This window comes from Astatotilapia calliptera, chromosome 6 (genome assembly GCF_900246225.1).
Source record: "Astatotilapia calliptera chromosome 6, fAstCal1.2, whole genome shotgun sequence".
Classification (NCBI taxonomy): domain Eukaryota; kingdom Metazoa; phylum Chordata; class Actinopteri; order Cichliformes; family Cichlidae; genus Astatotilapia; species Astatotilapia calliptera.
Window position 1 is genome coordinate 15770121 of NC_039307.1, and position 12529 is coordinate 15782649.

Consider the following 12529-nt stretch of genomic DNA (forward strand, 5'->3'; position numbering starts at 1 on the left):
AACAAAAACCGAGACTGAAATTGACACGGGCTCAGCAAAATTGGACAACAGAAGACTGGAAAAACGTTGGCCGCTCTCATGAGTCTCAATTTCTGCTGAGACAGTTTGGTGTAACCAAAATAAAAACATGAATCCATGCTACCTTGTATCAGCGATTCAGACTGGTGGCGGCAGTGTAATAGAGTGGGAGATGGATATTTTCTTGTCATACTCACCTGAGTATTGTTCCTGACCATTTGCGTCATAGATGTGCAGCTGATAAACCTTTATCAACTGACTGACGCCACGATTTCAACATGGTCTTTGAGGAATGTTTCCAGCACCTTGTTGAATCTGCACGACAAAAATTAAGGCATTTTAAAGAGGGTCCAGCCTGCTACTAGCGAGGTTAAATTAATGAAGTGGCTGGTGAGTGTAGAATAAGATTAAGATTAGCAGAACAGTGCTTAACAGGACAAAATGCAGAAAAAGATACTTTGGGCGATTTGGAAATTATGTCATCACGAAGTTTGTGCAGCAGACTGTGCTCCGACTGCACCGTTTCATATACCGTCCTCTTTACTGTCTGCATGTGTTGTTCCTCTTAATAGGGTTTGTGCGGTGACCACTCTTGACACAACGTTGTGCCTTCCTGCTGTATATGACAGACGGTTAAATGGATGCATTTAAGGGAAGGAACATAGAGAAGAGAGGAAAAAATAGGGCAGCATCAGGTGTGTTCAGTTCCTTCTGTGCAGCTTGCCTAATCTGTAATTTTGCTCTTGGCATGAGGCTCAGGTGCTTTGCTCTCATCTGAGCCATTGTGTGGTCAGATGAGTGTTTGCTGCCAAGACCTCAGATTTGCTCAAGACTGTAAGGTAGCGGGTTCACCTGGATATTTTTGGTCGGGTATGTGGATTGTGCTGACGCGTGTCCCTGATCTGGCTCCCGCACTGCTTGGAAGGAGTGTCTTTTCTCATCATTTATGTGCCGGAGTGTTCACACAACCTTATTTTTACACTTCAGCAATGAGCAAAAGTGTTTCCTAATTGACTTTTGTCTGAAACATTTCATCTGTGAATTGAATTTTGCAAAGTAATGGGATGATCAAGGGCACATTTCCAGCAAATGCTGACTCAAATCCTCTGTCGATACTAGAAGCAGCACTGTAGGCTTTCACTTTTAAATGCCATCTTAACCATCTTAAAGATATTTGTGTTCACCAGCTACAAACCACACTGTAGCCAGATACCATTATTTAGCATTGGCTTTCCAGACTTTGATGTGAAAGTTGAAGCTTGCATATGTCTGCATGAAAGCAAACTGCAGCTAGGCTGTGTTAAAGCTTACAGTAAGGAAGAGTAACATACTTTATAAAAGACTGCTTTGTCCTCCCAGGTGTAACAATCTGTCCTTCACCCATCTCACAGGTCTAAAAAACTCTCAATAATCTCCTGATGTGGCAATTACCACTTTTGCTATCCTTCATTACCTGACTCTTCTTTGTAGCTGAGGGCTGATTCATCCCTAACATTCAGATGATGGAGACTTTTTAGGGAAAGAAAGGAAAATAGATACTGACAATGATAAATAGAGTACCAGTGAGAGAGGATAAGATAAGAAAAATAAAAAGGAAAAATTAAAGGATGGCGAGTTAAGACGAGAATGAATGCCGGAGGAGTCTTCTGCAGGACTGAGTTGTTTAATTAATGTTGCCGTACACACCACCTCCATTCCCAAGAGCAGTTTCTGTTTCTGTTTTTGTTTCTTTCACCTCATAATCCTCTTTTTTGTATCTCTTTTCCACTTAGTTCAGTTGCATCCACTTCAGTCTCAGGGTTTATCTTTTAATTACAAAGAGCAGATTACAAGGAGAATTTTACAGCAGCCATGACATTGTTGCAATAACAACAACAAATAGCTTACTGTGGGTCGACCTGATAGCCGGTTGGCAATGAGAATGATACCACGTACACCCTGGCATCTTAAACAAGGAGTTATTGGTTTGATTCTCTTGTTCTTTCCCCACATTTCCTCACTTTTTCTCTCTATGTGCCCGTTATTACTATAACATCAGAAATAAGTCAGTACGTACACGAGAAGGCATACAGTGTTCCACTCGTCAAGTGTCTCTCACACCTGAAGGCTTTGCTTGGAAATCACTCTTTACAAATGACAAACGACTGTTCTTTCCTTTAGGTCTGGACACTCTTACAGTCTCTCCTTTCTTTTCCACTCTGATACCTTCCACTCCTCCCACTTTCTACTCCACAAAAACCTCTTTCACTTCATGGGTCTGCTCTATCCATCTCAATAAGGGATAGATGAAGGTGTGAGAATAACAGTCTGGCAGGTATTTCTCCCAGTGTCCTCAGGACATATCGGTTATGATACCGCTCGCCACACAGGACATATTACTTTCTGATTTTAAAAGTGCTTTTTGCTCTGGTCCTCTCAGAAGCAAGAGTTATATGTTCCTCTGTCTCTAATTGTTTGATAGTAATAATTCTTAACATCTTAAAAATTGTTTTAGAATACGTCAGATTTAAATAATTTTTTTTAATTAGACATGAATTAGAAGTCGGAGATGTGTTGTGTTTTTGCAGACTTTTCCTTTCTCGTTTCAAAAAGAAGTTCTTTCACTGAGCTCTTTTTTACGCCTTATTAGTCTCCCTTCTCGCTTTTTTGGTGGCACTTTATCTCAGCTTTACATCTATTCACGCTTGCTTTCCTTAGATTTCTTTTATTAAGAGGTGGGAAATAAAGAACTACAAAACCTTGTTCCTGTAGAGTTTTCATATATCTGTATTTTACTTGACTATTTAAATTTTCAGACAACTTTTGTTCTCTACATTCAAACGTATATATCTTTGCTCCTTACATTTTCATAACAGGTTCATTACTTCAGGTCTAACGGATTTGAGGGGATTATTTTGCATCACTGTTATGTTCAAACTAAGTTAAACATCAAATTTATGCATCATTTATCGCACTATAGAACTTAAACAAGGGGTTTAAGTTGTATAGTGCAATAAAAAAGATTAACAAGAGTAACGTGGCAAGTAATTTCAAACACACAAACTGTAGCTGTGCAGTTTGTAACACAATGTGTTCAATTCAGTTTTATTTATATAGCACCAAAGCACAAAAACATATGACAATGCACTGAGTGTTATAAGGTAAAGACCCTACAGCAATGTGTATCTCTAAAAGTACAGGTTCTGTATTTCCCAGAGACAGAAGAGAAGCTCAGTTTCAGAGGTAGAGAAAAATGTAAGACAGAAATGACAGGACCCGGGTATTATTTTCTTATCATATTTAATATGACATGAAGTTCACTTAGCTTTGCACAAACATAGAAGTGTCCTCCAACGCGATACGTTTTACTGTTATACTACTAGTACATTTCAGAGCCTGCACTTCACTTTTACTTGAGTAAAAAAACTGAATTAGTACTTCAACTTTTACAAGAGTATTCTTTAAAACAAATATTTGTACTTCTACTTAGGTGATGAATGTGTGTCCTTTTGCCACCATTTATGTGTGCGCGTGTGTGTTTGTTGAAAGTTGAAGCTGAAACATGGCAGTGATTAATTGCATGGTTGAGATCAAACAAGCACAGTTTAATTAAATCCTCTGATAGTGTCAAAGTTTATGTTTCCTGGGAGTCAAGAGGTTGAACCCTCTGTGTCAACTTCCACTATTACTCAGCATTAATCACAGCAGCGTGTTTGTCTTGTAAGTGCGAGCGATATGAGATGCAGCTTCTTTTACAGCTGCTTGGAGTAAATAAGAACAATTTTACCATAATGGAGATTTTTAAAGATCCTTTTGGAAGAAAGTGTAAACGTGTCACATTAAATGGTTGATTTTGCATAACAGTTTTTCATTCACAAACTCAATGTTTTGTTTTGGGGTTTTTTTTTCATCCCTGGTTCATTTCAGTTGTTCCTAAGACTGGGCACAACTTGGGTTAGAGTAACCAATGATGCGATCCTGTCATGAGATGTTGCTTGTTGCTGGTAAAAATATAATAAGCAGTTTCTTGACACTCAATATTCTGCCCTTTGGCCTGTTGAAAACTTTATAGAGAGAATTTTGGGGCCAAGGGGTTGAGTGTGTTTGGCATAATCAAACGATGATCTCTGACTCACATCAGAGGAGAATCAGCACCTACAAGCCCGAGGCCATGTTTCTCATCAGAAAAGGGTGGACTCCTTAAGTAGTATGCAATAAGTCTCCGCCTTAAAAGGAGGATTCTAAGTATTGTGGGGTCTTGGGTGTAGGGTTGGGCATCTCCAACCTGTCATTCATTGTTCAAAGAAACAGACGCAGAGATTTCATGCATTATAATATGATAAGAAGCAATAAAAAGAAACACATATCCATTGGTGAGCTGTAGCCAATTGCTTTGATGATTTGTCACCAAGAAGCACAACTTAGTTAGAAGGAGAGAAAGATTGGCTGATGGATTATCCCGGCATTCGCAGTGATATGAACAGCTAGCTTCAAAAAGACCATGACAAATGTAATTGTGCCGTGTTAAACAATTTCTCCCTGCTTCCTCTGTTATGGTCAGGGTATCACCACAGCCTCCCTTCCTCCCCCTACGCCTTCACGGCTGGACCTGATGGTCAGAGGTTACCTCCATCTGGCACCCTCTCCTCTGAGTATCTGAACCAGGGTAACTCCAAGGTCCTCCTCCTCATCTGCAACACAGCAGGATCTGGCTCACAAGCTGTCAGGTGAGTTGTTGTCATCGTCATTATTATCCATTTAATTTGTATTGATTTTTTTTGTACATCTGGATGCAGGGCGATCGTGGCTTAAGAGTTGGGAGTTCGCCTTGTAATCGGAAGGTTGCCGGTTTGAGCCCCGGCTTGGACAGTCTCGGTCGTTGTGTCCTTGGGCAAGACACTTCACCCGTTGCCTACTGGTGGTGGTCAGAGGGCCCGGTGGCGCCAGTGTCCGGCAGCCTCGCCTCTGTCAGTGCGCCCCAGGGTGGCTGTGGCTACAATGTAGCTTGCCATCACCAGTGTGTGAATGGGTGGGTGACTGGATATGTAAAGCGCTTTGGGGTCCTTAGGGACTAGTAAAGCGCTATATAAATACAGGCCATTTACCATTTACCATCTCTTTAACTCAGATAAGCAGTTTATTTAACAATCATGGCTTCTTCTAGAACTTTTTGAGCACAGAAGAACCAAGTGTAAAGATATCTAAGGTAACCTAGATATCTTTTATGCATTTTAAGGACGTGCCATCCTGCAGTCAGACTGTGTTTTAGACCTTGATCATACACAGAAGCAGACACTTCTCTTGCTCTGCTGTGTCTTAAATAGATTTTGTCGTTCATTCTTTTCCTTTAGTCCTGCTGTGTTATTTCAGCATCAACATCTAACTCCTGTTTGACTTTGACCTGTATGTCTGTTACGTGAATTCCCCAGACTCAACGGGGTTTATTTTTTTAGATTTGTGCAGCTAAAACATACATTCAACTCAATAGTGTTGAAACTAGAGGCCAAGTTAAACAATGTGGTCAAATCAAACCCTCTGACCTGTGAAAAATATCAATTAGATCCATGTGCTCGTCACTGCTTAGTATCTGCAATGTGCCGGATCTGATGTTAGATTTCAGCAGCATCACAGATGGAAGAAACAATGGAAGAAGCTGATTGGATGCTTGTATTTATTTGAGGTTAAGCATCCCATAGTTACTGAACAGCATTACAAATCAAAGAATCCAAACTTTTGATAAAGTTTACCTGACAGTATCGTCACTGAGAAGGTAAATAAAAAGATATGTGACCAAGACAAATTTCAAGCTTACTTTAAACTGAGCAAAGATTTATTGGCTTGCACGTGAATGTTTTGCTGTTACTATTTTACTAAAACAAGTCCTTGCAAAGGCAGATTGGATGGGGCTTACAGTGCACAAAAGCATCCACATCGCTGTTATTAATACTTTTCAATTTATAACGCTCTCTCCACAGGGGATCAATAAGTCTAACCTCTTATTGACACAAGGCAAGACAGATTTATTTTACTCTCCTGTGATCTAGTTTCAGTCATCATGTGCACTTTGGGATTTGATCTTATAGCTCCACAAATCCATGTAGAGACATTACTGAAAGGCTTGATAATGTCAGGGTCTGACATTTGAAGACTCATCCGTCCACATGCCACCTGACTCGTCTGTGCGGCTACAATAAATGTCTGAGTGTCTCTGTGCAGCCATCTATTCCCAAAATGATCTGGAAAAAGCAATACATCTACAGATGTTTAATTATTTCCTAATTAAAATGCCATAGTGGAATTTCGCTGCATACTATAATAGAATCATGTGGATACCCGAACAGTCCAAATCTGTGCTTAAATGTGCAACTTCAACAGCTTTGCTCCTCTGAGACTGTGATATTATGAAGCTTGTAAAGATTTGCTCCCATTCAGCCTACAGATCATGCTCTGGCGCACAGTAGCAATCAAAACGATCCCGTTCAGGGTCGTTCAGGTTAAGGCAACTCAAGTTCTTTGACTCCAAATTATTTCATCACTCTGAGCTCACTTTGTGCTGCGGGGAGGTTTTAAGAGAGGAAAAACAGGTCTTCTCCAGTACGATGCTGCGACATTAAAAGCTTGGTGTTGCTGTCATACTGTTGTGTTGTGTAGCAACTGAATGAGTTGCACCAATATTTCTTCAAAACAGTTAGCTGCCAAGGCATTGGGAACTTTGTTGCTGTGTTTGTGTTTATACTGTAAATGTCTTAAATGCATTTAAAACTTAAAGTGTTATTGTAATTGTATGTGGACTATATGCAAGGCTTTGGATTAACATAGGTGGAAGAACCCAATTCTAATGGATGCATTGCTGAAATGCAGACTGGTTTCTTATTTGTTCCTGGACAACATGTCAGTACAAGACAGCTGGCTGTAACAACTTGATGCACTTGACATTTGATAGTTTGACACATTCCTAATAAGCCTACAGCTGCTTTTCACTTACTTAGTGTTTCAATGAATTCAGGTTAGACTACGTTTTCTAATCTTAATTACTTGCCAACATACTTAATTATAAATAGCAATCATTTTTTATTTATCTTTTCAATGCAAAACCTACTCTCAAATCTCTTTTGTTCTGCTCTGCTCTACCGTCCTCACTTGTGCTCTGCTCTCGCAGGTTTGGGCCTCCATTTCTTATACTTGAGGACAGGAGTATCTCCTGGGACCAGCTGCATCAGAGCATCCTCAGTAAGCTCTATTATCTGATGCTGAATGGATCTCAGGCTCAGGTAATGCACCCTCACTAACCAATAACATGTCAGCTACTCTATTCTGTGTCCTTGGCGCTTCAGCTCAGGTGGTCCTGGACACTCTGGGTTCTAACAGAACAGATTAAAATAGCAGCGCAGTGGAGAGATCAGTTATATGTCTGAGTCATATTTAGAGCTAATGGAAAAGCAGACAAAGGTTAAAGCAGATGAAAACTCGTAGTTTTTTCTTCCTTCATTGTTTTGATGATTGTAGGGTCTTTGTGATGCTGTGTAAAGCACCTTGAGATGACTGCCACTTCATAAATAATGCATTGAACTGAATTGAATTAATATTTAATAATAAATCTGCAGAAACTACAAATCTGATCCTTTATAGCATGTTGAGTGTATTTATAGGTTAGATTGAGTTCCTAAGTCTTTATATGTTATTAGATTCAATGAGTCTTACTAGCTTCTACAGTCAGACTAGGGAAAACAGTGGTTGGAGACTGCAGGACGACCAAAATTACTGTAGCCAAGTGCAACAAACTTGTTGCCTTTGAAATAGCTGTTGACGTGGACCGGGTCTGCAACTGGCAGGCAGTTGCCATCTTCAAAACGAGTGCTATTTTGCTATTAGGCTGCAGTTGAACGGGGTCGGTGTTTGTGATAATACGGCAGTTAACTGTAAGCAGTTGGTGAAAATCACAAATCTGTTTCACCCTACATCCACAGAAATTCATAATTAAACAGAAATTCAAAGATTTCTTCTCAAATACTGATTTATATAGATATATAACCAGAATACAACCAGATGGCAAGAGAGTTGAGTCGAGTCCCTTATTGCAAAAACAAGTGTCATAGACGAGCTGTGCTTATTGGTGCAGATTGACTCAGATTGATTGCAACGTGCTGGCAATCTGTCTGCATTTTAAAATTAGACGGCAATTATTTGCACACCTTTGCCAATCTGTCTGAATGTGAATGCAGCCAGTGTGAGTTGGACAGTAATTGTTTGGAGATGGATTGCCTTCCACCAGATGACACGTGTAGTCGTCTTGTGATCCAAAGCAGCCGCCCTCAGGTTAAGGGCATTGCACTCTTCCACCAAGGGCTGACCAGCTGGTGGCCAAAACTACGAGCAATCAGTTGCTGAATATGAAAAAATTTAGAGCAGTGACCAGGCAATTTCTGATTTTTGCTGGCTGCAAAGAGGTTGTCATCAAGTTTAGTGACGTATGTCGTTCTTCATATGGGACGTTATGATACTACTTTGAGAGAGCCTGTTTCTCCATCTGTTACCATTTTCATTCAAAGGAGTCTTTAAATCTTTTAAAATCTTTTAAGGTGCTTTTCACAAAAAAAGGCCATTTTTGTATGTAAGATTTTAGCTCTACTGTCCACTCAGTATGTGCTGCTAATCTTGATAAAAGCTGCGATTCAGCCGATGCGTGTTCAAACCATGAACCGTGGCTCAACACTACTGGGTAAATATTTTTGTGGTACGTAAGCACCCATTCATCATGCAGCTGTCTATTTGATTAGGAACTACGGAGGAAAAGAAGGAGAAACATAAGTCTGGTATTTACTGATTGCTATCTTAGTTTCATAGTTAATTCTTCAAAACCTGTCTGGCCAGATATGAAAACATCCTCTTGTTGTCCTTACTTCCCCTTTATTCTTCTTAAAAATATACCACCAACGCCCCTATGTGGATTTTTGTTTGTTTGTTGTTATTTTATTTTATTTTTTTCATATTTTAAGCTGTAAAGACCACTTCTATCCCAAGGGTGAAGGCCATTAAGCCTTGCTGATGCTTTGTTGCTGTTATTTTAAAAGAAACCACAGAACTAATACCAGCTTTACTGTAATCTCTGTGCAATATAATACATAAGATCCACACAAAACTCTGTTTCTTTGCCAGTGTCATGCTCCTTTCATTATCATTAAACAGTGCTTTGGTGCCACCCAGAGGTTTGTTTAGCAAGACACAGCTCAGCTTGTCCAAAAAAAGAAAATGCACCGACTCGCATGTCAAAATCCAGTTCTTCTTTCACAGCTCACTCTCTGAAGGTTCAATCAATCAATCAATCAATCAAGCTTTATTCGTCACATGCAGGTTGCCCTGCAGTGAAATAGGACCCCCCCCGACCTTACACATATAGCACAAACATTACATGGGGATACAGGTCAGAGATTGGTAGAATCAGAAAAAAACATTGAAATGTACACTACACTGGGGAAAGTACAAGAGGAAAAAAAGAGACCCCTACTCATGCTATGCTTCCATGGTAGGACAGCATGAGAACAGGAAACAAAAAAACTCCTCTGCACAAGAAGCACATAAATGTCCACAGCACAACATTGTGAAGACATGACAAGCCACAGGGGTGGGTGGGGGTTGAGGAGTAATCCGAAGCGAACACAGCAGCCACCCTGCACAGCGCTACCATTCCAGCGCGGCACACAGACCCGCCGTGCTGCCCCTTCAGGAAACAAGCATCGAAGGCGTTTGGAAGGGAGGGGGGATGAGTGTGTGCTTATCAGTGTAAGTGTATGTGTGTGCGTGTCCAGAGTTCAGCGGAGACAGTGTCCTTCGCTCTATCAGGCTAAGTAAACAGTCTGCCAGCCAACCCAGGTGGCCTGGGACGGGAAGAATAGTCATCACACAGTCGTTATCAGGGAGTTGTTTTGGTGGGCTCCAGCCTTGGGCCTGCAGCTGGCGCCGTGGTGTCCGAATGTTGAATATTGTTAATTTCTGTTTTGTGAGCAGCTCGAATTTTAGCACTCTGAGACAGGTCCCTCAACTTCGCGTTGAAGAGCTGCGAGCCTCCCCATGATGGTATCAAACTTCAGTTCCAAGGTGTTGTCAGTCTTTTGATTCTGAGACTTCACAACTGCAGTGATCCGTTCCGCGATGTTTTCCAACTGTCGCTCAAGGGTGTCATTTTGAGCAGGCCTTTCTCTGATGTTTCCCCTCATACGCTCAATGGTGTTGTTTTGAGCCTTCACAGCAGCAGTAAGCGTCTCCAAGGTGTTGACCATATTACGTTCGTTGTGAGAGGTCGCACCTCGTCCCCGCGCTTCGAATCCAGCGGGCAGCCATGTGGGGGTTTGAACAGCCGGTTCCGCTCTCTTATTTCTCCGATAAAGCAGGGCTAGGCCAACGCCGATCAAAGGGTGTCAATAGCACTCAGGGACCAGTTGATCAAATCCATAATTCTCTTTTAAGTTTAGAGAACGACAGTGAGAGGCTGTTCCAGGGAAAGTAATGCACGCAAGACAGGACAAGGACATAGAGGCTAAGCAGGGAAGATAAGGGTGAGGAGGAGAGGAGAAAGTGCGACCGCCTTCGCTGAGAGCTGAGAGAGAGAGGTTATCAGGTTATTTAGAAAATGTTATTAATTTTGCCTCTGTCTCCGGCATACCTGTCTAAACTTTATATTAGCACATTACATTCATATAAATTCTTTTACTCTTTGAAAATCTGGGAGAGCAGAATTCAGATTATTTGAATTTTAAATTACTAAAACTCTTTGAATAAAAAGGAAACCACACGTTACTGCTTGTTGCCTGACCTTTTTAGGGAATATTTAGAAAATTCCCTAAGTCTTTTATCCTGATGGTAAATCCATGTTGGAGGATTTCTATCATTTTTATAATTCGGCTGTTTCTGCTAAAAATGAGCTTTTGGCTCTGAGTTTGTTTTTTCTTGAATCTTTGAGCTTCTCATGTCAAATATTACTGAGTGAACAGTGAATTCAAATATATGGCCTTCTATCTTTTTCTTTATGGTGTGATTAGAGACGATTAGAAGCTGCAGAGGGACGTAACAGTCTTTCATATATTCAGCTGAACACAAGAAAAGAGAAAAAAATGAAAGTTTTTGAGCAGCCAGTTGAACTTCCACCCATCTTCATATTTTCAGCCTTAAATCTTTTATTTCCTTGTAGGGTAATCATTTAATTGGTCTACACAGGTTTTTGGAAAGTATGCCAACATCTGTCTCCCTCACTGGAGTCGCTGGCCTCCGTGAGGCAGATTATGAATGCTTAACACTAACGCTCATTCAAAAACTGTACTAGTCCTGCGTGATTACTTATTAGTGTGAAGTGTCTCATCCACTTTCCTTCATTATACTTTAACAGACAGACAAGGATGTCTGAACGCATGCTCGCTCGACCTCATAAAACCAACAAGAAAGAGACTGTGCCTTTGTCATTACTGCTCTAGGCTCCTATTAACCAACTAATTTCTTTCTCTTTATGCTCGACTGCAGTTCCTGTTCTCCAAGAGCAGCCGACTCATAATGAACCCTTATGTCTTTGCAACAAAGAGTGTAATCCATTTGGAAATACATTTTTCTCTATTTGAGTGGAAAGGTGGAAGGACTGACAGAGAGACTAGGTTATTATAGTTACAGAGCATTTTAGTTAACAGACATTTTAAAACCAAGTCCCACAAGAGAAACAAAAATAGGACAAAGTGATTAAAAATGTTCTAGTCTCTGTCAATTTGTATATATGTGTATATATACACATATATACTTTTTAAAAGTCTTTTTACAAAATTCCTGTAGATTATGTTATACTTGATCACTCTTTTCTTGCACTGTTGCTTCTGTCACGCTCTTTAACAAGTATTGTAAATCAGAGTGAGATTTCTCATGTAATGGATGTAATTTACATGAATGCAAAGGTGTGTGTACTAAATTGAGGTGTTTGGGTAGTTAGACACCAATAAGCTCTTCTTATAGCATAGCCGCAGATAAACGTAGCAGATTGTGACAGGACCCCCACCGTCAGTAGTTGATGGAGGCTTTTTGTTGAGATGCCCTGCACAACAAGGATGAGATCTGGGGAGAAGGGATGCATATGGTACAGAACATAAAGTCTAAACAAGGGTTGAAAGGCCTATTTGAAACACATAATGCCTGTAAAAAGATCACTCGACAAAAGTATTAATATTGCAATTTGGAAGCCTTTTTCATGACAGAAAATGATAAAAAGTAATATAAAGCAAAGGAAATGGAGCAGCCCTTTATAACAAGAGGATGGGAGGAAATAAAATGTGAGAGAACAAATCATCCCTATTGGCTTTGTACAGAAGAAACAAAGAAACATACTAGAAAATATTCACATTCACACTCCTATATTAAATCATACTACAGAAAAAAACACATTGCTTTGTAAGGCATTGAGCACCCAGGCTGAAAATCAGAGTTTCAAACTACAAAGATGTCCTTCAACTTTTTTTTTTTCGTATCTCAATTATATATTCTGCAATCATAATGTCATCAC

At 40.2% G+C, this 12529-nt stretch overlaps 1 protein-coding gene across 1 annotated transcript in view; it reads left to right on the plus strand.

Annotated features, from left to right (window-relative positions):
• usp43a (ubiquitin specific peptidase 43a) overlaps positions 1 to 12529 on the plus strand; it is a 134063-nt gene that overhangs the window by 72817 nt on the left and 48717 nt on the right. The window contains exons 7-8 of the mRNA XM_026170554.1: positions 4559 to 4724; positions 7157 to 7268. Of these exons, the coding sequence (XP_026026339.1) occupies positions 4559 to 4724; positions 7157 to 7268 (278 nt within the window). The remainder of the gene's footprint in view (positions 1 to 4558; positions 4725 to 7156; positions 7269 to 12529) is intronic.